Genomic DNA, 24,573 nt, shown 5'->3' with positions numbered 1-24,573 from the left:
GCCTCTTCATGTTTGATGGGTCTTTCTCCCAGGTAAGAGAGTATAAGATTGGAGTTGTTAATTGTGTAAAGTAGGAATGGGCAACTATGACTCTCCAAGTGTTACTAGATTGCTGTTCACATCAGCCTGGTCATCATAGGCTACATTGAGGAATAATGGGATTTGCAGCCTAGAATTGTGTATAAGGTGAATTTTATCCTTAATAATGTGCATCATGCATTATAGGTCAAGTAAAAGTCACTTTGTTGTGATCAATTTTAGAGAATCATAAGGATTCACATTCTGTGAATCTCCCAGTACATTTGAATATAGGGTTTTTGAGTTTTGAAGAGGATTTAATTTCTATTCACATCTTTGTAACAAAGACATGAAACTCTTCTCTTGAATTCAAACAGGGCTTAGTCTTGAACAGATCTATGAGAATAGTGCAAGAATTTCCTGGCTGATTGAACACTAACAGTTGCATAGTGCTCTCTCTAGAGGACATTAGCTTGGTGGTGGAAGCAGCTAAGGAGGAGTTTCTTCTGTACTTCAGTATATAGCATGTACTAGTGTAGCTGAATGCTATAGCTGAACATCTTACCCATGATGAGGAATTTATGTTTGTGGAAACCTGTTCTTGAGCATCCAGATAATTATAAAATGCAACATTTTCTATTCTTGTTTTAATTCTGTTCAAAATTAAATTTCCTTTGCATGGAATGGGGGAGATGGTATTCCATCCATACAAGTGCATGTGTTATGTGCTGTCAAGTTGCCTCTGTCTTATAACTACCCTAATAGGGTTTTCAAGGTAAATGAGACATACAACAAGTAGTTTACCATTGCCACATATCAGTGAGTTTCTGACGCCAAGCAGAGATTTAAGCCCAGGTCTCCCAAGTCCGAGTCTGACACTTTGTCCACTGTGTCACTCTGGCTCTCATCTATACAAGAACTCGGTGAAAATCTATGAGTTCTATGCAGCTATTTCTGAGATTATGTCACCTATAGTGTATTGCTAGTGGTGCAAACTAAGAGTCTTTTCAAGCATCTGAGTTCTTCCACCTATTGCTTCAGATAACTAAAAAATCTCTTTCTTGCATGAGGAATATTGCTTAATTTAAAACAAAAAATCCTGTACTTTTACTTCTGTTGACATCAATGCAGAGAGTAAGGAGGTCCCACCGTGAGATTACCTGTAGTACTGGTAAATATTAGAGGAAGCACCACTTCCATTCAGTCAGATGAGTAAGGATTTCATCTTGTCATGAACTTTGTAGTTGTAGATTTTTCAGCTTCCTTTCTAGTGTTATTTTCCTTTGATTCTTATTCCTATTTTTAATTATACTTGTACTTGACTGAGTCTGTGTGTCTGTCTGTCTTTCTGTCTGGGGTATAAAGATGAATATGAACTGTGTTCTTCAATAGAATTCTTTTCCATGTGCCTTTGATAAATTCAACTGTTTTCCTTTGATTTCTCTGCTACTTAAGAATTCAGAAGAGCTCACTGAGGCTTGATACAGTGACTGTTTGAAAAGGGGCCAACAAGCTTTGTCATTCATGTTTTAGAGTTTTTGAAATAAAGCTGGTTAAATTGGTGCCAATCTTGGTTTCAATTAATTATGTTCTTTTTTTGGCACTTAAATCTGTAGCATACACTTTCAGAGTGTATTACCTCAGACTTATTCCTTGTTTCCAAATGTATTTGATAAATATATTTCGTGATATGAATCTGCATGTGTGTTTGTTGTTCTACTAGAAACTGTTCTGCTTTTATTTGATTTTCATCTTGGTTATTAGGCTGATCCCTTAATGGGAGAGAAGAAAGGGGGGGGAGTCAATTAAAATAGTAATGCTTACTTCTATGGTGTTCTTTATCTGAATGTAGATCTACAAAAGCTGACTACATAACTCAGTGTGTTAGATATCTGGCTGCAGAACCAGAGGTAGAGAGTTCGATTCCCCACTGTGCCTCTTGGGAGAAGAGCCAGCTTGTGATGCCTTGAGCAAGTTGCTCAATTCCAGGATGCCCCCAGATCAACCGTCTAATTTTCAGCCCTTCTGGGTGGGGCTTCACCTTTTGTGCATGTGACTCAGCCCCCTTGTGCAGAGTTCCATCATGACCAGAATCAAAGGGGCTGGAAAAAATGTCTCTGAGTTCGCAGAGGAGGAGGAATGTTGCGTGGAAGGGGTGGAGTTGCACAGCTGGCCACCTTAGAGGGAAACTTGCCTCAGATGAAGGGAATGGTAAACCATTTCTGAGTGGAGATGGATGTGAAGAATCAGTTTGTGCCTATCTCTGTTTCTGAGTTCTCTGTAGCTAGATAACTCCATGAGTTTGAATTGACGTCATGGCACACAGTTATTATTAGACCTACAAATAAGGCAGGGTTCACTACTGTTTGCGAAGAGCCATTCTGATGTAGGTGGATAGTTATGGACTATGATTCAGGAGACTTGCGTCTGAACCCCCTTTCAGCCATGAAAACTCACTGGGAGGTAGCAATGGTAAAACTGTTCTGTAAGCATCTTGCTTACCTGAAAACCCTATTAAAGCAGTTAGAAGTTGGATGCAACATGAAGCACTTGACAAACACTGACTGGCCATGGTCTTGCATGGTTGGTCTTCCACTAATTTTTCTACACTGCCCAGCTGATCATTTGGGGAATGCAGTTTGTTTGGTACAGGGTCATTAGGAAATGACTTTTTAAAAAATCATTGCATTAATTTTCTTTTAAAATGCCTCTGATCAATTCAGGACAAACTAATGGTGGACTCTAGCATGCTAATCAGTGATAGCCATGCAAAACTGGGCTATAACTTATGTACATATAATTCCTCGCTATAATACAGTGCAGGGATGGTCTCACAACTAGAGCTCCTTGTGTGCATGGTTAGCACTCTTTTAAAATGGCAGTTCTGATATTTGTAAAGAATGAGTCAGTTGTGTGAATCCCTCTCTGAGCCTTGAATTTACCATTAACTGCCTTTTCCTGTCCATTCAAGTTTTACAGTGGATCAGAGGTTTTTATTTGTATATTACTCAAAAACGAACTGGCTAGACATAATAATTAAAGAGCTGAGTAAATGTTTGCATATAGTTCAATTCTTTATGTTTGATTTCACTCATATCAGTTCCTCTGAGCTTTGGTGCATCAGGAATTCTTCTCTTTACTTTTATTTTGACAACGTTCTATGAAGGTGCCTCTGGCTGCACTTTATATAAGAGGTAATAGTCTGGTCTAATTCTTTCTGAGGTGATAAATCTCAGTTTGTACTGGATAAAAGTGTGTGTATGGAGATTTACATGTCTGAATGCTGTTTTTCAATATTAAAAAAATCAATCTCTGCACAGAAAAAAAATTCTCTTGACATCTAGTTTTTTATGCAGGAGAAATGCACACTAATTTCTGTGAAACTATAAACAATAAACACACTCGACAGTGCATTTGGATGATTACCACTCTTTAAAAATGTCACTTCTGATATTTGGGTTAGTTGTGTGGATGCTTCTTTAAAAACAACCTTCAACCTGCCAACAGGAAATCCTGGCTTTGCAAGTGCTGCTTACAATCCTGCTGGAGGATATATCCCTTCCTTTCACAAAAAAGAAGTTGGTTCAGCTGGCCAGAGGATACAACTAGCCCCTCTTGGTCCATCAGCCACAGGTAAGCCTACTACAGTATGTACTTCACTTACAGTGTAGTAAAATGTTTGTTTTTTTTTAAACTCTTGAGCTTTCATGGGACCAAATGCTGTAAACAGTGACAGGTTGCTAAGACTGTATTGTAATGTACCTTACATTCATATTTAGACAATCATTGCCCACTTAAATTTCTCTAACAAGTAATAATTCTCACTAGTAGTAAGTTAAAATTTGTATTTATTTCATTATCCATGTGTGGATAGAACTGCATTCTTACATCATTATTATTACAGAATCTTGTATAACAAAGAATATCATTGTTCTTCCAAATAGAGCAGAATGCAATTATGTACAGTGGTGCCTTGCAAGACAAATTTAATTCGTTCCGCGGTTAATGTCGTCTTGCAAAAAATTTGTCTTGCGAAATGCGTTTTCCCATAGGAATGCATTGAAATCTAATTAATGCGTTTCCATGGGCAAAAAAAGTCAGAACAAAGACAAATTTGGTTTACAAAGGGTTTATTAACTGCTCTTTAAAGCCATACATATTGTGCAGATGATTTCAAAAATTTCAATCAAAAACCTTTAACTTTTTAAACATCATAGAAAAACATTTAAAAATCAGCAAACGTGAGGCAGGAAGAAAACACGGAAAACATTTGTCTTGCAAAGCACAGCCATAGGAACATTCGGTTTGCGAGTCATCAACCCCCATCGCCAAAACGATTCATCTTGCGAGTTTTTCGTCCTGTAAGGCATTTGTCTTGCGAGGCACCACTGTATTGCTTTTGTTTTCTGCTAAATGTATTCATTCATTCATTCCTTTATTCATGCTCAAACAGTATTGCCAACCGTTCAACCAGTCTCTGTAGTTTTTTTAAAAATTTAGTTTTATACGCAAGAATTGAAATTTGGTCCTTTTCACAGTATGATAATATATTTGCTAACTGCCACTGATTAAGCCCCAACCTACAGAGATAAATTGAAATGTTGGCAACTTTGTCCTTTACCTTTCAGGAATATAATGATATATTTAAACCTTGGCTGCTACAACTTTTCATTTGTTATGAACACTATGTTTTGGGTTGTCATCTTCAGAGCTATATGTATACACTTGTATTTTTGATTTTGACAAGGGCCTAAATTTCTGTAGGAATATTCTGGCAATACTTAACTGAACTCTAACCCTGGCCCCCAATGTTTAAGCAGGTGGTTAGACTCACTGTTGCAGATGGCTCTTTATCTCCAGCTGGATATAAGGGATGTGGAACTGGCTTTTTAGAGAGAGAAAGTGGAATCGGGGTGTGGGCAGAGCAATCTTGAGGTAGGAAGCCTAGGAGCAGCCATATTGGATGAAAAGAGTTTATTTCCTTAGTCTTCCTGATTTTTGCAATAAGGAAAAATGTGTGAAACCACAAACACTTAACATAAGAGGTTGGTAGAGATAGGGAACTTGACCTTTTTGTATTATAGCTCCCAAGAATCTCCTGGTTAGCATAGCCCATTAAATGTGAAGTAACTACTTGACCTTGTGTGTTAAGTGTGCTGGTTTCTGTAGACAGGACTCCACAAAATGTGTTACTTGGCCAACACCACAACCAGTCATCTTTTTGTTTCCTTTCTATTCATGTACATGCAAGGACTGGAAGTGAATATCCGTTTTTGAGAGACAAATACATCTATGATTCCAGAGTCTTCAGGAGTGCAGTTACTTTGTGGCCTCGCCTTTTTTTTTCCTGATAGAGATTTTTGTATTTTTTGTTATCTGGTGAAGAGAAATTCTGTATCATGTGATGGGGAAGAGCTTCACCTAGAGATTTCTGCCTATCATTCAGATATTAATTATGCAGAAACACTGGTAGATAACATCTGAAGATTTAATTAAGCTGTCACTCCATGTAAAATATTAACACTCACAGTATTCAAGTCAAATGATGGAATTGTCACTATTTCTTTTACTCAGATACAGTGGTGCCTCGCAAGACAATGTTAATTCGTTCCGCGAAAATCGCTGTTAAGCGAAAACATCGTCTTGCAAAACACGTTTTCCCATTGAAATGCATTGAAAACCTGATAATCCGTACCAATGGGAATGGATTGTCATTGTAAAGTGAAAATTGCCATAGGAAACATCGTTAAGCGAAACGCGGTTGCCAAGCGAAGACAGACGTCTAATGAAACAGACCATTAAAAGACTTGTATAGCGAAGCAAGACCAAGCTGTCAAAAACACCGTAAAGTGAAAAACAGGGACCTAAAATGTAACTGTCTTGCGAGGCAAGGTCCCTAACATCATAAAGCGAGAATTGCCCATAGGAAACATTGTTAAACAAAGCGCAAGATCGCTCCGAAAACCTCATCGTAAAGCGAATTCATCGTTATGCGAAGCAATCATCTTGCGAGGCACCACTGTATCTGTTGTTTTTGCATATTGTTTGCTTCTTACTTTAATCATCTCCATTCCTGTGGCCCTATCCAATGGTGTGGGTATGTATGCTTGGCAGTATTATCAATTACATTCCATGCATCTGATGGCATCCATGAAGGTTTATCTCATAATACTCTTCAAGGTGCTACAAGACTCTTAATTGTTGTTGCTACTCCAAATTAACATGACTCTCCCTCTGGAAACTGCCTAGTTGGATGAGAGATCAGGAACTGATTAATTCATTCCCATTCTTCAGAGCTGAGTGCTAATATTTGCACTTCCCAACGACTGATCAGTCACAGTGTTTCCTTTCTTATAGCTGAGCCGTGGGGGCTGTTCACAGCAAGAGGTGGGAGGAAAGGAAGGGCAGTTCTTTGGAGTGCAAATGGGGGTAGGTGGGATTTCCTGTCTTTGATAAGACTTTGGATTAGGGACCTCCAGATGTTCTCCAAATTGGTCTGGGGTTAGGAAACATTTTCTTCTCCCCAACCCCATGAGAAAGATGGTAACCTGGACCATCTACTTTTTATTTTAATCTGTCCCCACCATACCACTAAAGCTATGTTGCACAGCAGATTTTACAAACATTTATGTGCTTCTAAAGAAACAAAAAATGCCAGTGTTCTAGATTGCAAACCTATGGAAACAGGAAGAAAACCACCTTAAATTCTATTCAGCTAATATTTGAGTGGTTGTTATATAGAGTTCTGTTTATGCTTTTCACAAACAGATGTGAAGATAAAATTCCATAGTATACATCAAGTCTAATCTAATGTTTTAGAGAGACTAAGAAAAAGGAGTTAAAATAGGTGCTGTGAGGAAGTGAACATAAAAAAGATTTTGAGAAATGCTGGAAGATCAGCAGCTGTCTGAGAGTCTGGTAATATAACAATTTTGTGGGTTGTCTTTTTTGTTAAATATTTATATGACTGATGGATCAATAAATTCTTTGTATTGTTCTCTATCCTTTATATATATTTAAAGAATGATCTGAGTTTAGCTGAGATATGTATATTATTTTTGTTCATCTTTTAATTCATTGGGCAGCTATTAATTCTTTTGTTCAGTAAAAACACCACCTTTCTGCCTTGTCTCTGCACTGTTTTATTTCAATTTTAACTACTCATTTAGAACAAAAGAGAACAGCTTCTTAGCCTTACTTATGCTGCCTTTACTCCCTACTAATGGAACTGAATTGTTGGACATTTTACTCTAACTTGTTTTAAGCTCCTGTCGAGTAACAGAATCTCCACTTAGTCGTTCTTGGGAGATCTGCTTGTTACCAACATACCCCCCCCCCCGGTCAAATGCTGGAACCCTCTTATTTTATCTTAGAAATCTGGAAATTTGGAAAGGTTTGTTGGAAGAAGAAAACCACATAAGACAAGAAAAATAGCTAGAGATTGAGCTTTGCTGCTGTGTTTACTACTGAGAGATGCTCTAGAATATAATTTGAATTACTTAGTTACCAACTTCAGTCTAGCCACTTTGCCTCATCTGTGAGAATTTAAGTATGGTCCTCACAAGACAGGACTATAAATTGTTGAGGATTTCCTCCCAAACCGTATTTGAAGTACCTCAGAAAAAAGGCAAAAAACATTTCAACCTTTTTTCATTTAAGAACAGAAAGGAAAAGAGAAACGCCGAGTACTTACCTCAATACTCTAGTTAAACGTGAAGTACCTGTCCTATACCAATATTTTAGGCTAAATGGTGGATTATTCTTGGAACAAACCTGTAATGCAAAATAATGAGGGACATTTAAACCTGGCAGCCAAAACTGTCAAGTTTAAAACTTGGAATATCTTTGGCAGAAGATTTAATCCAGCAACTAAAGGAAAGGGAGTCAGGACAGGAATTAGAACCAGGATTCCCCCATGATGGAAATACTGAAGGGAGAGCCTCTGGGGTGAAAGATACATGGATCAATCCTAAGGCTTTGGGAGATGAATATTACGAAATTCCAAATTTTGTCCATGGCTCCATCTCCGATAAGGAAGTTGGGTCTTCCAAGCAGGAGTTGCAGGTCTCAAAAAGAAGAGACTTTTGAGAAAAGAATTTGCTTAATATTTAAAGAATTGGAAGCAATAACATAATTGCTTATCAGGGTGTCATGGATTGCTAACTTCCATGGCAGAGTTATGCATGAGAGCGGGAGGACCATTGTGCCTAAATGAGAATGAAGACATGGAATGTGAGACTCCTGTTAAAGTGGGTCATGATAAACCATGAAAAAACAAACAAAAATGTAGCAAGGAAAAGAGAAATAATGGTAAGAAGTTCCCAAAGAAAATGAGTTAGAAAAGTAAAAATATCAAAACAAATAGGAAAAGTAGAAAATGGTTCCAGGATTCTGGAAAGTCCAAGAAAATGACTTTCCAGATAGCTGGATGATCCTGCATAAAATTAATCAAAACCACCTAAGAAGAAAAGCTCTAAATGTGACATAGTAAAGCCTAAACACATCAGTCCCAGAGCTCGTAACAATCCAGAGCTATACACAGGATCATTATCCTGTAAAACCCATCTTAGAACAATGAATCAAAGGCATAGATTTGCAATATTCTCTATCAAATGCCCACAGGTCTTGTTCACCAATGTATTTTGGCTTCAGTTACATGGAAGTGTAGTTCTGACATAGATACTTAGTTATGTGTTTGATAATAGAAGTATGGCATGGCTCTTTTGCTTTCACAGTCCATTTCCTGATGCATACTAAACTTCCTTACAACGAGAGTAGAATTTTATGTTTTGATTGTATAATATAGACCAGAGATCTTTTAACATAGGTCTGTTTAACAAATAGAGAAAATTGATTTTTTGCCATTGACTGTGGCTTGTATTGATCTAGCTATTTTGTTTTTTTATTTTTTCCAGAATATGCAGAATATGCATGGAAAACAAAAGCTGCTCGTGTTCAGTTAGCAGGGCCTACATACAACCCAGCCACAAAAGGCATCAACATTTTAACTCGCCCACAACCAGTACAACCAGTGCATGGAAGAACTGACTGGGTGGCGAAGTATGGAGGACATCGATAGAGATGCTATTTCACACCATGCATACTTACTGTGACTGTCTATATCCATTCCTTAATCTTGAGACACTTTAAAAGTTAGTTCTACTAATAGAATATCAATACTGGAAAGAACGGAGAGCTTGTATTTTATTACCTCTAGGAAACTATATACAGAGATGCATATAATAAATACATTTTACTTAGAAAAAAATCTTCAAAATAGTGTCTCTAAGGGCTAGGGCTTTTGCTTGCATTGAAAAGTATTCAATAAGATATCTTGCCAAAGCTAATGAGTTTTTGAGCTCATACTAGATGAATGGGAAGATAAGGTTTGTTGGGCCCTCTTGATGTGTTCTTATAGAAAATGTTTAGGAGATGCAAAAATGCAAATAAATGGACTAATGTTTTGATAACTATGGCAAAATTATATATGGACACCAAATAGATAAAAGGTGTAGTGAAGAGTCAGTTTCAAACATGTTGTTTCCAGAATTCTTTTTTTAGAAAGTTGAAAGCAAAATTTATTGGCACAAATTGGATTCTCTACTGCATATTTCAGCTAGCATCAGAGGGTCCAGAACTGGTCGATTTATTTGTCTTGACTTTGGGTTGGCTGTGAGCCTTACAAAGTATGACTGCAGAGTGTGACTCCACAGATAGTCACTATTACAAGTGTTTATAGAGGGGATATATCTTGAAAGGCCAATTCTATATTTTTTCATCCATTGTATGTAACTCCTATGGAAGTAGGTGTGGAATTCTTAAAACATGTAAGTAATTTCCAAACTGACCAATGTTCGGTTTGCCTCGAAGTTTGACAGCAGACCTTACAGGATGGGTAGGAAGTGATTTGCCTCTAAACTGTATTGGCCCTGATGCCCCAATCCTCATGTGCTGTCCTGGGCCAGCATCCTGCTGAAATTGAAGAAACCTTTCATTGCACAAAAGGTATGCAAACATAAGTGCTCTGCAAGCCTTTCACATGTAAGAAGCCATTAGAATTAGGTGCTTGTTTGTCTTGTAAAGGTCTTCTGTAGGTATGATCATATGACAGTGCAATGTAAAGTGTGGCTGGGGTTATGAAAGCATCCTTCCCTACCTAGAATTCCATTTAGCACACCAGCTGAGCCAGGAAATGGATATTCTAGTTGCAATTAATGAGCATAGCCCTCTCATCTTGTACTCTGCAGACTACTCTCCCTTCACTGGTCAAAGCATTTCCCTCCTACAGGTCCCTTCTTTATATGAGGTAGGGACTTTGTTGTTGCTATACAATTTTTTCCCCTAGGAAAACCATACCACTTGGTTTTCCTTTTAAACTTTCCCTACTTTTGTTGAACTAGATAATTTAATTAACAGTAGTGCCTTCTTTTGGTAACCAAAGCTGAACTATAGAGTTTTCTACAATAACTGCTTGAACCTCGTAACAATTGGCAGTGTTTCTCCTTCGACCCTCTTTCTTATAATATTCTGGTATAGAATATAGTGTAGCATAGAGACATACATGCAGCCTTCTTTCCTGTTTCCAATGCCATAAAGTAGACAGTGATCCAAAATCTTTGTGTTGTTTTAATTTATTTCTGTTTTTAATAGGTACACTAATATAGTAGACAACAGGGATCCATTCTGCATCTGTCAGATTTATTACTTTAAGCTGGCATGCAGAATCCAAGTTCCTCCGAATGGTGCTTTGGAGTTCCTATTAGCCTCAGCCAGCATGGTCATGGCTCGCTGGTAATGGGAGATGTGAGGTCAGCAACATGGGGAAGGCCACAGCTTCTCCACCCTTGCTCCAGGCTGTCCATTCCTTCAATTGCTAAATGTTGTAGTATTTATTACATTAAACATGACAATGCAGTTTTAACAGTGGCATGTAGTATACAGTACATTTGTTTACAATTGTGTAATCTTAAAGAGTTCCTTGTAGGCTAACAAGTATTTTTATGTATTTTATATTTTCAAAGCATTTCTACTGTAGAATACTTGTTGGTTGATTTGATAATTAAATTAGGGGTAAAATGCACTTGAATGCAATTTTTAAAATTTTATAGAAATTACAGAGATGTTAAGCATAATGTTAATACTGAAAAGTTCATTTGATTGGTACTGTAAAGGCTAAGTGATTTTTAAAGTAATTTTAAAGCTGTTGTTATGCGGACTTGGAGGCCTATCCACCTAATGTGCTTCAGTCTCTCAAAATGTACAAATACGCAGTGTCAATGAAATGCTGTCTGGAAGGTATACATTTTCATGTTTCATGTTAGTACAGTAAAGAGCAAGATATTTAACCTTGCACCTAGAATGGTTTTCAACTGAAAATCATATGTTTTATAATAAAGTCAACTTCTCAGGAATACAAGACTAAAGCAATCTTCTCTTAGAAAAACAGTGTAGTAATATTTACATCCTGACACTCGACTAGGGTCCCAGTTAGGGTGGACATGTATATTATAAAGAACATAGGGGTGCTGCTAAAATTGGCAGTCCCATTGATCAGGAGTGTGGACAACGTAGCCTTTGTGTCACATGTAGTTCCCATGGACATTTCGGCAGCTGCAAAGGTCCCCTGTGGCCCCGATTAAAAATAAAGACTTAAAAAAATGTAGTGGACTTCAAAGGATCCCTTATGGTTCCCCGCTCCTCCTCCAGTAACAGAAAGGTTAATGTTGGACTATTCCCATTTACTTTTAATAAATGACTGAAAAAGCTGGTGTTAGGTTCTATGTAGCCTGCAGAGGGGCCTGGGAGCACAAATTTGCCCCCCAAGCTTGCTGATCCCTGCCATATAGGTTTCTTTTTTCTGGGCCTAGTTTGGTAGCCAACATCTTGACACTAATTTCTTGTATCACACCCATATATGCTAGCCAGAGGTCTGAAACTAAACACTGAAACAATTTCAGATCATGTAATAAATGTTATGGACAGTTGGGAGACCAGAGCAAACTGCCTGTCTGTAATATATAATTCCATGCTTAGAACTATGCATGTTTCCTAGATACAAGACACGCTTGCTTGCTGTAGGTACATAACTCCCAATGTGAGACTATGTTGGTTGTGACAGAAGATTTGGAAACTTAGTGTAGCTAGAATTGTGATAATTTGACCTTTGCATCAGATTAAATGTATAAGAATAACGTCCTTGTTTCTTCTCTGGGGAGAAGATTGCTTACTCCACCCACTGAGGCCTCTTCAGTATTCTTTGGGTTCTGCTTTTAAGGTCTTCATAAAATGTCCACGCACTGCCATCCAAACAAGTGACTATAGTGCAATGATTCCATCTTCATATACCATATGGTATGAGGAAGGGGGGAAGAGAGCATTTATTTTATGACAGCTGTACTTTTGCTATTTAATCAAGGAAAGAAGATTTACAACTGGAAGTACATAGCATTCACAAGGAATTCAAGTTTAATCTAACAGGTTAGATTTCTGGTGACTTAAATGGGTATGTTAAGAATGTGGTAAATATTCCCCATATGAATGAGTAGGACGTCTGCTTAATTTTGTGTTGACTGTGCCATTTCTAAGAAGGAAAACCTTGAGTTTTGTATGTCAAAAAGATAGCCTTGTTTATCTTCAAGTAGAAGGCGAAAGAAACTGCCCTTCTGCAGCATAGTATAGGACTGCTTACTTTTAAACATCTGGTTTAAATTTGTTTTCAGTTCACAGAATGACAGGAAGAGTTACCATTCAATATACAGTGGTGCCTCGTATAACGAGCGCCCCGTTTAACGAAGAAATCGCATAGCGATGGCTTTTTTGCCATCGCTTTTGCGATCGCACTACGATCTTGCCTATGGGGAAAAATTGCTTTGCGATTTTTCCCCATAGGCACATTTTCCCCCAGCTGAGCGGCGGGAGCTTTGAAGCCCCGCTGCTCAGCTGGGGGAAAATGTCAGCAGTGGGCTGCAGCCTCGGAAGGACCCTGAAGCCACCGTCCCCTGCCGACAATTCCCTTCCAAGCTCTCAAAGGGCCCCCTCTGATATTGGAGAAAGCCCTTTGAGAGCTCGGAAGGCTCTCAGCGGCGGCGGGGGAAGGGTACGGGGTTGTCGAAGGCTTCCAGGCCTTTGCCTGGAAGCCTTCCCGATCCCACCCCACCCTGTCTCCGATGCCGGTAGCCTCCCCGTGCCGCCTACCCAGGCCGTTCTTGGACACCTAGGTGACCGAGAACGGCCGGGGTAGGCAGCGCAAGGAGGCTTTAAGCGGCGGGGACGGGGGGGGGATCGGGAAGGCTTGAAGCCTACCCACGCCGCTTACCCAGGCCGTTCTCGGACTTCCAGAAGTCCGAAAATGGCCTGGGTAAGCGGCGCGGGTAGGCTTCAAGCCTTCCCGATCCCCCCCACCCTGTCCCTGATGCCGGTAGCCTCCCTGCGCCGCCTACCCCAGCCGTTCTCGGACCCCTGGAAGTCCAAGAACGGCTGGGGAAAGCGACACGGGGAGGCTTCAAGCGGCGGCTGCAGGGTGGGGGGGTGTCCGCACCCAGCCTCCCCCCACGGCTTGGATCCAAGCCGTGGGGGGAGGCTGGGAGGGTGGTGGGATTGGGATGCCTTTCAGGCATCCCGGGCTTGGATCCCACCCGCCGCCGGTTACTCTTGGGTAACCGGCGGCGGGTGGGATCCAAGCCCAGGATGCCTGAAAGGCATTCCAATCCCACCACCCTCCCCCCGCGGCTTGGATCCGAGCCGCTGCGGCTACCCCAGCCATGGCTGGACTCTAGGGAGTCCAGCCATGGCTGAGGTAGCCGCCGTGGGTCAGATCCAAGCCGTGGGGGGAGGGAGAAAACAGGATAATTGGAACGGATTAACTGGTTTTCAATGCATTCCTATGGGAAATGGTGCTTCACATCACGATGTTTTCACATAACGTTTTTTTTCAGAACCAATTAACATCGTTATGCGAGGCACCACTGTACTAGTGAATATATAACCATGGAATCCTGCTGTCAAACAACTTCACTTGTCTAGCACAGGCAGTTCCTTGTTTAACACTGGGGCATGGGGAAATTCCTCAGAACAGAAGTTCTATGTTGAAAAATGTTATTCCAGTCACTTACAACAAATGAATAAAAATTGTAAGATTTGGGAGAATAACCAAACCCCTTGATAAGTGGGAGTTTATTTGTTAGTTTTATTTGTATGCCGCATTTCTCCCAACAAGGGATCCAAAGCAGCTCACAATATTAAAGTTCACACAATTTCAAAACATAATAAATTAAATATTAAAAGATAAATTAAGCAATATATGATTTAAAATATAATTAAAAGATTAAAACAGGAAAACATAAAAAAGATTAAAATTTCTGCTGAAATGGGGTTCATGGATTCAGTTATAATTGTTAAAAGCCTGTCTGAAGAGATGGGTGTTTAGCTTTTTTCAAAAGGATAACATAGAAAAGGCCATCCTGATCTCTCGAGGGAGAGTGTTCCATAGCCTGGGAGCTGCCATAGAGAAGGCCCTCTCCTGTGTCCCCATCAGCTGTGCTTGTGCTGGCAATGGGACCAAGAGGAGGGCCTCCTCTGCTGATTTTAATCACAGAGAAGGCACATATAGGGAGATATGGGCCTGCAGGTAGCGTGGACCCAAGCTGTATAGGGTTTTATAGGTAATGACCATCACTTTGAATTGGGCCTGGAAACGGACTGGTAGCCAGTGCAGTTCTCGTAATAGGTGTGTTATATGCTCCCTGACCACAGTCAGTTGTGGGCAGAGGCTCTTTTGGAAATGGTGCAGATACTTCCAATTTAGCTCTATACATATGCAACACTTACAGCAAAATCCTAGGCATGTTTAACTCAAAATAAATCTCAATTAGTTTAATGGAGCTTTCTCCTCAGTAAGGGATTATAGCCTTAGTAGCCCCAAAGGGAATGTAAAAAAACTCATCTACATCACTGGGTCCCCAGTAAGTACATGATAATGTATTTCACTGTCTACTTGAAGATAAATTAAGTACCGTGCATTAGCTTCAGAGTGAGTCATGCTCAGTATGGGCAACAGGTCTTATGTCAGTGAAGATTAACTTGTCCTGTTGATTTCAGTGGATCTAATATAAATTACTAAGTCTAGATTCAGCCCTATGTAAATGGAAGCTGTAATATGGAAGTGGATACGGGAGACTTTGAATGGAAGTGGATAAGGGAGATCTTGACTACAGCAATGCTTAAGTACACATCAGCTGAAATGCTGTTGCTTAGTACAATACGCCACACTAGAGTAAGACTACTGAATCAGTGGGGATTTGGTGAGTGAGCTCTTCCACAGGTCCCACAGATTTAATTTGGCCCATGTATAATATTTTAACCCACATTTCTCCTTAAAAAGAACCCAAAGTGGCTTACATCATTAAAAGAAAATACAGCGGACCCTTGACTTACAGACGGCTTGACTTACAGACTTTTTGAGTTACAGACTTCTCTGGCCGCAAAATTTAGGTTTGACTTGCAGACTGAGATTTGACTTACAGACCAGAAAAAAACCAAAATGGAACAAAAACGGCCTGTTACGGGATTAATCGGTTTTCAATGCACTGTAGGTCAATGGAGACTTGACTTACAGACTTTTTGACTTGAGAACTGCCTTCCAATACGGATTAAGTTCTCAAGTCAAGACCCCACTGTATTTAAAGCTAAAAGCAGTAAGTATATAAATACTAAAAAGGATCAAACAAATACTACAGTAAAAATGGTAAACAAAAGCAACACCAAAAAATGCATTCAAAGCAGTAAGGCACAACAAGCCTTTAGAAAAACCCACTCAGCCAGTCAATCAGCCAGCTAGTAAGGGAAAACTTGCCTGAAGAGAAAGGATTTTAGCCATCGTTTCAGCCACAGAACACAAGGTCAGTGCAACAATAGATTAATATATTTGAAGATAGCTAGATATCCAGGGTATCTATTCATCAAGTACGCTCCTGGGGAGCTCACTTTCTATGCTTTTAAGCTCTCTTGGCCTAATGAAATCAAAGTTACTTATGTAATACATAGAATTTACAAAAAAAAAAAAGCATACCCTTCAGCCATATAAAGTGTGCTAATAATGTATTTTAGAACTCAGTTTCTTCATTAGTAAATAAGTCTTTATTTCAATTGCTTTTGACAGAAAATTAGCAAACCTTCACATGATTTTAAAGAAAAAAATACAGTCTAGGGCTACTTTCTTAAGGACTATGCCTTAATTCGAGCTCCCTTTAGGACAGATACAAATGCACACCTTTATCGCATCCAAAATAAAGATACAAAAGTATAAGCTAAGCAAATATGTTTTCATTACTGGCATCAGTAGCATTGGTTATCACTATCAAATATCCCCATACATAAAGTGCTCAGAGCTGTGGGAAGAAATGTATGCTAGATGTAAAAACTGAAATGTTAATGCTGTGATGCTGTGTAGCGGTTGTACAAAAGGAGCCAATAAACAGAATGTCCTGGTTACAATGGAACATACTGGTCTAACTGAACATCCTTGTTGATACTATGCTTTTTTAAAATCAGACGTTCTGTTTTTCTTCATTGCACATTTCAAGTAGATGCTCAGAAAGCATTTTGTTCCGATGGCTCATCTGCTTCTTGTCTGCTCCACAATTATGGCTGAAGGGGTTTCTCCATCAGCTGTAGTCCAAGCTTGCCCACCATTAATAGGCTGTTTAAATACAAATGTTTCTTTGTTTATTCACCCATCCATCCATCCGTTCATTCATTCAATTTGTATCCCACTCCAATTAATGCTGAGGCACTACTCTGGACGATTACAACAAGTATAATAGAGAATAAAAATAAAGATAATAACATTAAGAATGTAAATCAATAATGATAGAAACTTAGATGGACTTTCATAATACTGACCTGAAGTTAACTGAAATGCACACAACTTCCTCGTTTCCTTAAAATAAACAACAGTTCTAAATGTAACAGCTGTAGAACAAGAGTAGAAACACATACCTGGCACCAGCAATTAACCCAGCAGGCATGAATTTCTTTGAGTTATAGAATCTCATTCCCATCACACCAGTCAAAGTTCCAGATGCAACTATGAGGGGGAAATCACAATGAATGAGTGCTGTAAGGCTTAGAATAGGCAGGAACTTTATGTATTTATATCCCATCTTTGTACTAAAAGAGCCCATCAAAGCTTACATGGGGTTCCTGCATGCTGTTCCATCCAGATGCTAGCTAGATTTACCTTTTGCAAGGTGGCTGCATCATACGCCTTTAGAGTGTGCAGCACTACCTTTGCAGCCAGAGATATGGAATTATTTGCTATAAGTCTTCACATCTTGTAATGTTTTGATCACTACTATGTTTAACTATTAAATTTCAATGTACAACGCAATTCACCAAAAACAGGTAAGTCTGTACTCAGAAAACAGGATCAGGACTGCTGGCAGCAGTTCTCAGATACAAAAATCATCTCCCCTATTCTGAGGCTTCCCCAGGTCAAAGAAGAGCTTTGGGGAGACTCAAAACCAGAGAGGACGGGATAGGAAATTTTAAATTAATGATCTATATCTGTAGCTGATGACATAATCACCATATCCACCAAGAGGACATCAGCTACTGTTTGTGTTGTACATACTTGTTTTTGCAACTGATTTAATGACCAGTATACAAGTAGATAAATAGGTACCACCTCGGAGGGAAGGTAAACGGCGTTCTGTGTCTAGTCATGCTAGCCACGTGGCCATGGAGGATTGTCTGTGGACAAAATGCTAGCTCTATGGGTTGGAAATGGAGATGAGCACTGCCGCCTAGAGTCGGACACGACTGGACAAATTGTCAAGGGGAACCTTTACCTTTCCCGTTGCTAGTCCCAACCAAAGTAGACCCCCCCCCCTGACATAATAGGATTGACCTAACACTCAGCAGTTGAATCAGTGGGTCTGCCCAAGATATGTTGGGACTAGCAATAGGATACAGGCTATTATTGAGTGACAATAAGCCTATGAGTTGGGGAAGGGGTAGTGGGAGAAGGAATCATATTTTCTCTCCAAGATATCTAAATAAAATTTGTGTGTGCGTGCATATGTCTAAAAATATATTAGAAAAGAACATACTCAGAGAAAGCCACACATTTTTGGGGTCTTGAGACTGCTGATATGCCCCCAGGCCTGCTAAGCCGCCAAACGCGAGACCAGCCATAAGGGAGGGAACACTACCTGAATTCAAAGAGCAAGAATGCACTTGTTAGAAGATGAAAGTGTAAGCCTGATTAGCAGCAACAGCAATACTTCCAACCCCTCTTATCTCTCCGCTATTCAGCAGCCTACTAAAGAGGTGAAGGTAAAAAACATATGTTGGGAGTCCACCATTCCATTTGTATCTACAGTTCATCCTACCAACTGTCAAGGAATTCCCTGTAAGTTCACAAAACAGCAGGATTTTAAAGACCTAAATAAGTAGAAAAGCAGCCCATTTGCTCCTATTCTTCTCAAGGCAGATAACTGAATTACTATTCAGTCTTGACCCCCAAAGCTGCTAGAGTGGCAAGACAGCAGCAATTTGTATAAAAGCAAGAACACAGCTGGCACGGTGACATCATTTCAGGCGAGAATGCCATTGTTAAAGCTACAAAACAGCTTTCCTCTTGTAGAAAGAAAGGGACAAGAAAAAAGGGAAATTAAGTTTAAAAGAATGAATATGACTATATGTGTAATGAATGGCTGTGTGGAAACATACTAGCCTCAAGCAGAGTTCTTCAACAAGCTATATGAATATTTGTGCTTCCTTTGTATGGCTCCCTTTTAATGGTATGTCCTAAAAAGGAGAGCCATGCTGGATCAGACTAAAGGTCTATCCTGGGAGAAGAGCCAGCCTGTGTAACCTTGGGCAAGCTATGCAGCCCCAGAGATCCCCTGAATAGGAAACCATTTCAGAGTATACTTAGAAAACCCTGAAAAGTATTGCCATAAAATCTTGATGGGACATGATTAATTAATTAGTCTGTTCCCCAGTAGACAACCAGATATTTGTGAGAATCAAACAAGCAGGATATTTTTCAGTAAGTAAAAGTTTATTGCGTAGCTAAAAACCTCTACAACATAATAAAAACAAATCTGATAATATAGAACAAACAAGTTAGTAAGATAAAAAAATTAGCTTTTCCTATCTGCTAATGCAAAGAGAGAAACACCCATTGACACACAATTACTTCTATCCAACCAGAAAAAATGAGCAAACTCAATGGAGGTAACAAAGTTCCTCCTTGCAACAAACCCAGACAGAGATTTCACAGGAAGCTCTCATATCAAGGACAAAGGGTGAGCTAGTGAACAATATCCTCTACAACGTTTCTGCAGCATTTTTGTCTTGCTTGCCCCACATCCTTTGCTTAATAAGGTCTGTTACTCATGAAAACAAAAGTGCTGAGACTGCCATATTGCTGACATCTACACTGTTTGGCGGCCTTGTTGTCTAAGATCAACTGGAGCATCATCAAGACATTCTAAAAATGATGACTACAATACAAAGTGCTAATGAGTAGACAAAGAATTATTATGAACACAGGTGGAAAATAATAAGGAGGCATAGAGAAAATCATAGCATGATACCTGCTTTTGCATATCCAACTATTCCACCTGAAGCCACCAGTGCTGCATAACTATAGTCAAGCCAGTTCACAGTCATTCTGGAACCCAAATAGATATATACACACCAAATTAAAAAACAGCAATTGTTTTAATAATTCAGATTTGTTTTTTCAGGTGAGCAAATGATTGTTAGAATTATAAGCCTGTAAAAATGGAGCAGGGCTCTAATGCTTAATTGGTTGAGATGCAATGATTAAGAAGAGCACCCACAACTGTTGTAGTTATATTTTGAAAAGACTCTTCCTCTGATAGTTAGGAAATGACACCCTAAAACAAAAGAAAATTTGCATGCAAACCTCAATAAACTGATTGAAAAGATGGAACACCACTGCAGGGTTAGGCCATCAAAAGACAATCACACCACCTGGAATCTCTACATGTGTTTAACTGATGTGAGCCATCAACACTATTCTCCTCTATATTTTATTCTGTTCACACATGCTCATCACTTGGGACTCAAATATTCATTGGTCAGAGCCCCATTACGATGCCTGCATGTGTCAGTCCACTGGCATAAAGGTCAGTCCTGACTTGCTGTAAATTAAGAAGTCAGTGTAGGTGCACATTGTTACATATCATATAACTTGGCACATGACAACAAATGCCTATGCTGGTTTCTTAACTTGCAGTGATGTACTGCTAAAATTCACAACAATGGACTTAATGCTGGCATAATTTTTTCCACTGTATTCTGGTCATTGAGCTCATCACTTGATGTTGCAAAGTGTTATCACAGAGCACAACAGACATTTCTTCTCACAAATGTAGTGAATTCACACATCATGTCATATAGCAAGTGCTATGAGATCAAGTGAGGTATGAAATTGCCAGGCTACAAAAAAAAAGTTTTTCCATTTACATCAGGGCTACAGAAACAGACTACCTACACAAGACGGCAGTGTGGTTCCCAACCTTGGGTCCCCAGATGTTTATGGCCTAAAACTCTCAGAAGCCTTCACCACTACCTGTGCTGGCCAGGATTTCAGGGGGTTGTAGTCTAAGAACATCTGGAATTCAAGGTTAGGAACCACTGCGCTATGTCACATGGCGCATACTCCCTGTTATGCTGGACGTACAAATATGTTGTTGAACTGTTCAGCTTAGCACAGGTCTGCAGGCCACATGTAGTCCTTCAGGGCCCTGGGACCCAGCAGCAATTCCCCAGAAATTAAAAAGTAAAATTTGGCCCAGAAATGCCGCTTGGAGCTCAAGGGATCAAGAGAGGAAAATCTGACAAGTAGGAAGGCAGCGTCCCTGCCTCTCATTAACCCATCCCCCAAATGAAATTTGTTTTGCCCACTTGAGAATGTACAGGTGGTATGGGTGCAGCCCATCAAGGTCCTGGGAGAGACGTTATAAACTCTTTCCTGCAACATGCAATAGGCACTGAACAATCATTTCCTTTCTACTTACTTCGACTGTGGTCTCACCTATTTGCTTGCTTAGGAGCACGTAGGCTGTTTTGCTTCCAGAATTACACCCAGGAAGACCTCCTGATGTGTGCGCTGCTCTCCTCTGTTCTCTTATGCAGGCAACGTTACTGTGGGTGAGGTGGGGAACAGAAGGGTCTCAGGAGGAAATCTAGATGTACCATGTATCGAGTGGGCAAAGTGCACAACAATTTAAGAAACAATGTCTCTGCAACATTAACACTTTATGTTTTCGGGTACCTCAGTGGTTTAGGCATCAGAAGTTGGGAGTTCAATTCTCCACGGTGCCTCCTTGAGAGGGGCTGGACTCAATGATCCATAGTGTCCCCTCTAGCTCTGAAGTTCTAAGATTATTATTGTCCTTGGGCTTGTGGGTCATCTTGGGATACACCCCTTTTCCTTGAGTGACCTCATGTTGTGTTCAAACATCAGCATTGGCAGCTCATTTCTCAAGGTATTTAGGCTGGCAGACATGAAGGATAAGGCCTTCTTAGCTGTGCCCCCCCCAACCCTTCCTGAATCTGATTTCAGTTCGCTTCAGGACCTGGCCCTGCCCTTCGGCTACTTGAGATCATAGAACCATAGAAAAGTGGAGTTGGAAGGGGCCTACAAGGCCATCAAGTCCAAGCCCCTGCTCAATGCAGGAATACAATCAAAGGATATCTGCCAGGTGATTATTTAAGTTTTTCTTGAATGCCTCCAGTATTGGAGCACTCACCAACTCCCGAGGTAACTGGTTCCACTGTCATACTGCTCTAACAGTTAGGACGTTTTTCCTGATATTCAACCAATGGAGCAGCTAGTAGTGCCAACTCACTGATGTCAAGGTGCATGTGTAGTTTGCAAAGTTGGCCAAATTACTGAGGCAGAAAAATCTGACAAATAAGTGGGAATCTAATGATAAACAAGACCAAAACTGTGTTGCCCAGGTTGTGCCCTTCCATGATAACCAAGATGGACTAGGGGTGCCTCACCTTGCGCAATTTTTTAAAATTACTTTCAATAGATAAATAAAATAATACACGTATTTGGTACTCTGAAGTAGAATGCAAATGGAAGGAATGAATAAGCTTAATTGAAGAGAAATATAAACAGTACAGAGGAAACAATAGATTACTGTATGTCCCTAATTGTGGACTGAAGAGAAAATCATATGAATACGAATCCATTTTAACTTTTCAGACCCCCAAAGAGACACCAGAGGGCACCAAACAGCAAGAACAGTATGGTTGTTATGGGTTTTTCGGACATGTCCAGACTAACTTCAGCCTTGTGAGCTGAGCTTGTTGCTCTAAATGCGTTAAGGCCTACCGACACATTAAGATCATCATAAATAATTTAGAGCCACGTACCAAAGGCCAAACGACTCAGGATCAAGGGGTAGGCACAACTAATTTGGATTAAGTGATCCTAAATGTGTAGCCTGCATAATTAACTTGCAAACCGCCCAGAGAGTGCTTGAAGCATTATGGGGCGGTATATAAGCAGCACGCTTTTGCTTTAAATCACCGCCTCACCAATCCACAACTTCCTCTCAATGTTATATTGTTATTTTTTTAAAAGAAAAAGAAGAAGAAAAAATTCGAAAATCCTAGCCATCGGCGAGCTAGACAGAGACGCTCCCCTGGAATATGCCCTCACTCAGATGTCACAGGAGAAAATTCGACCGGGGCAAAGCACCGCTTCTTTGCATTCTTCTCTGTACTGGGAAAGGCTGCATCTGTTGAACAGCCGCCCGTCGCGCTGCAGTTAAAGGTAGAGGGCCTCCATTAATTAACCTCTGGGATAGGAGCAGGCCAGTTGGGGCTCTCCAGAGGGTGTTGGCTGTACAGTATTGTCCATTCCCCGCCCCCGGCTCAGAATGAAGGCAACGAAACGAGCCCCTTCCCCCCCCTCCCCGCCTGCACTGGGCTTGCTGGGAAAGGTCTCCCCCCCCTCTCCCCAAAGCAAACCTGCGCTGAGTCACTCGTCCTGGATTTGAACCGCAAACCGACAGGGCACAAAGTGGGTCTCTCTCTCTCTCTCTTTCAAGCGCACAGGGCAGGCGCTGACCTTTCCGCCAAGGTGACCCACGCGGGGAGGGGGGAGTGCCCGGAAACCCCCGTGATCACCGAAGAGCCACGTTCTAAAGCCGATCGACCGGATCCCTCCCGCGGTTGGTCGCAAGCGAGGAGCTGGCAAGGGAGGACGACCGTCAAAGCGCCCGGAGTTTGCCTAATAAAGAAACCAAGCGGGACGAGCGGCGCTTTGCTCGGAGTTCCCGCCGGCGGAGTTGCCTTGGGAAGCCGGCTCGGCCGGCGGCGACCCGTAGAAGCCGCGGAGCTGGAAGTCCGTCCCATCGAAAGCAATGGCGTGTCTCGGGCGGGGAGGGGGGTGTTCTGGAGGTTACACTCAAAAAAAGGGGAGGCTGGGATCTAGATTTAGACACTTGTTTAGGCACTGACCAATAGCCTGTTTTTGGTTGTTGTTTTTTAACTATCATGGATATGAATTGAAGCAATTGTCCAATTTAAACTTGAGGAAATCACATTGAGAGGGCTGGATAGCTCAGTGGTTTCGGTCTCTGGCTGGGAGAGAGGCAGTTCAGTCGCCACCCCACCCCGTGCCTCCTGGGAGAAGAGCCAACCTGTGTGACCCTGGGCCAGCTGCAGAAGAAGGGATGTGGTAAACCATGTCTGAGTATTTATTCTCTACTCGGAAAACCCTGGAAAAGGCCGCCACCGTAACTCAGAACTGACTTAGTGGCATACAGCCTTCTGGGAGACCACTCGGGCCATGTCGCTTGCCCAAGACCTCGCAGGCTGGCTCTTCACCTGGGAAGCACGGTGGGGAATTGTTTCCGATTTCTAGCTAACCCTTTGAACTATCCAGCCATTTAAAGACATCAGCAGTTGTTTACAAAGTGGAGTGAGGTACAACATACCTTTCTGGGAGTTAATTATCTTTTCCAATGCATTTTTTATTGATTTCCTGACAGATACTTGAAGGAAGAGAACAGAGTTGGCAACCCAGCCTTTTCTTTATGGACGGGACACACACACACACACACACACACACACACACACACACACACACACACACACACACACACACACACACACACACACACACACACACACACACACACACACACACACACACACACACACACACACACACACACACTAACCGGAAAACCATTAAAGCTGCTCCCTTTGCTAGGAAACAATAGCACAATTAAATGTAAGGATTCTGTTAGCTAAAAACCTTTAGTCCATGGTATGTGCTTCGCTGCTATTACAGATAATATACCCACAGGATTTTAAAAAAAAGATAATTTGTCCCATGTAAATCTAAGTGGGGCGGGGGGGGGGGGAGGGAGAGGCTGCCAAATACAATAGGATGACATTTCCTATAGTTTGTAGCCAAGGAGAAGGAACAATGGAAAATGTTCTACCAGATTTAAATATACTGGCATGTGACAATTCCAGCAATACTCCCTCCAC

At 40.8% G+C, this 24,573-nt stretch overlaps 2 protein-coding genes and 1 long non-coding RNA gene across 14 annotated transcripts in view; 1 reads left to right on the top strand and 2 right to left on the bottom strand.

Annotated features, from left to right (window-relative positions):
* Window positions 1-12,209, top strand: part of MAK (male germ cell associated kinase) — a 43,611-nt gene extending 31,402 nt beyond the window's left edge. For 5 of the 6 annotated variants that reach the window (XM_020797108.3, XM_020797105.3, XM_072998606.2 and 2 more), the window contains 2 exons: window positions 3,526-3,651; window positions 8,934-12,209. In XM_020797108.3, coding sequence (XP_020652767.3) covers window positions 3,526-3,651; window positions 8,934-9,097 — 290 coding nt within the window. In that variant the 3' untranslated portion in view covers window positions 9,098-12,209. Of the gene's footprint in view, window positions 1-3,525; window positions 3,652-6,786; window positions 6,937-8,933 lie in introns of all 6 variants that reach the window. The other variant, XR_012086749.2, reaches the window with a different exon arrangement.
* Window positions 1-24,573, bottom strand: part of LOC144589216 (uncharacterized) — a 641,777-nt gene that overhangs the window by 14,533 nt on the left and 602,671 nt on the right. The window lies entirely within an intron of this gene.
* Window positions 3,850-23,368, bottom strand: LOC110080877 (transmembrane protein 14C). 7 transcript variants are annotated; one of them, XM_078393434.1, is made up of 6 exons: window positions 23,041-23,368; window positions 21,072-21,198; window positions 19,620-19,696; window positions 18,126-18,227; window positions 17,014-17,101; window positions 3,850-7,791 (listed from the first exon to the last, which is right to left on the bottom strand). In XM_078393434.1, the coding sequence occupies exons 3-6, from the start codon at window positions 19,693-19,695 to the stop codon at window positions 7,758-7,760; spliced, it is 300 nt and encodes a 99-aa protein (XP_078249560.1). In that variant the 5' UTR covers window position 19,696; window positions 21,072-21,198; window positions 23,041-23,368; the 3' UTR covers window positions 3,850-7,757. The 7 variants fall into 7 exon arrangements, with proteins under 7 accessions (XP_078249560.1, XP_072854709.2, XP_078249561.1 ...); XM_072998608.2 differs by having other exon boundaries at window positions 21,089-21,198; window positions 23,041-23,358; XM_078393435.1 differs by having other exon boundaries at window positions 21,089-21,198; window positions 23,141-23,358.

The sequence above is a fragment of the Pogona vitticeps genome, chromosome 4 (assembly GCF_051106095.1).
Source record: "Pogona vitticeps strain Pit_001003342236 chromosome 4, PviZW2.1, whole genome shotgun sequence".
Classification (NCBI taxonomy): Eukaryota; Metazoa; Chordata; class Lepidosauria; order Squamata; family Agamidae; genus Pogona; species Pogona vitticeps.
Note: the sequence above shows the minus strand (reverse complement) of the source record. Positions and strands in the feature narration are given on the sequence as shown.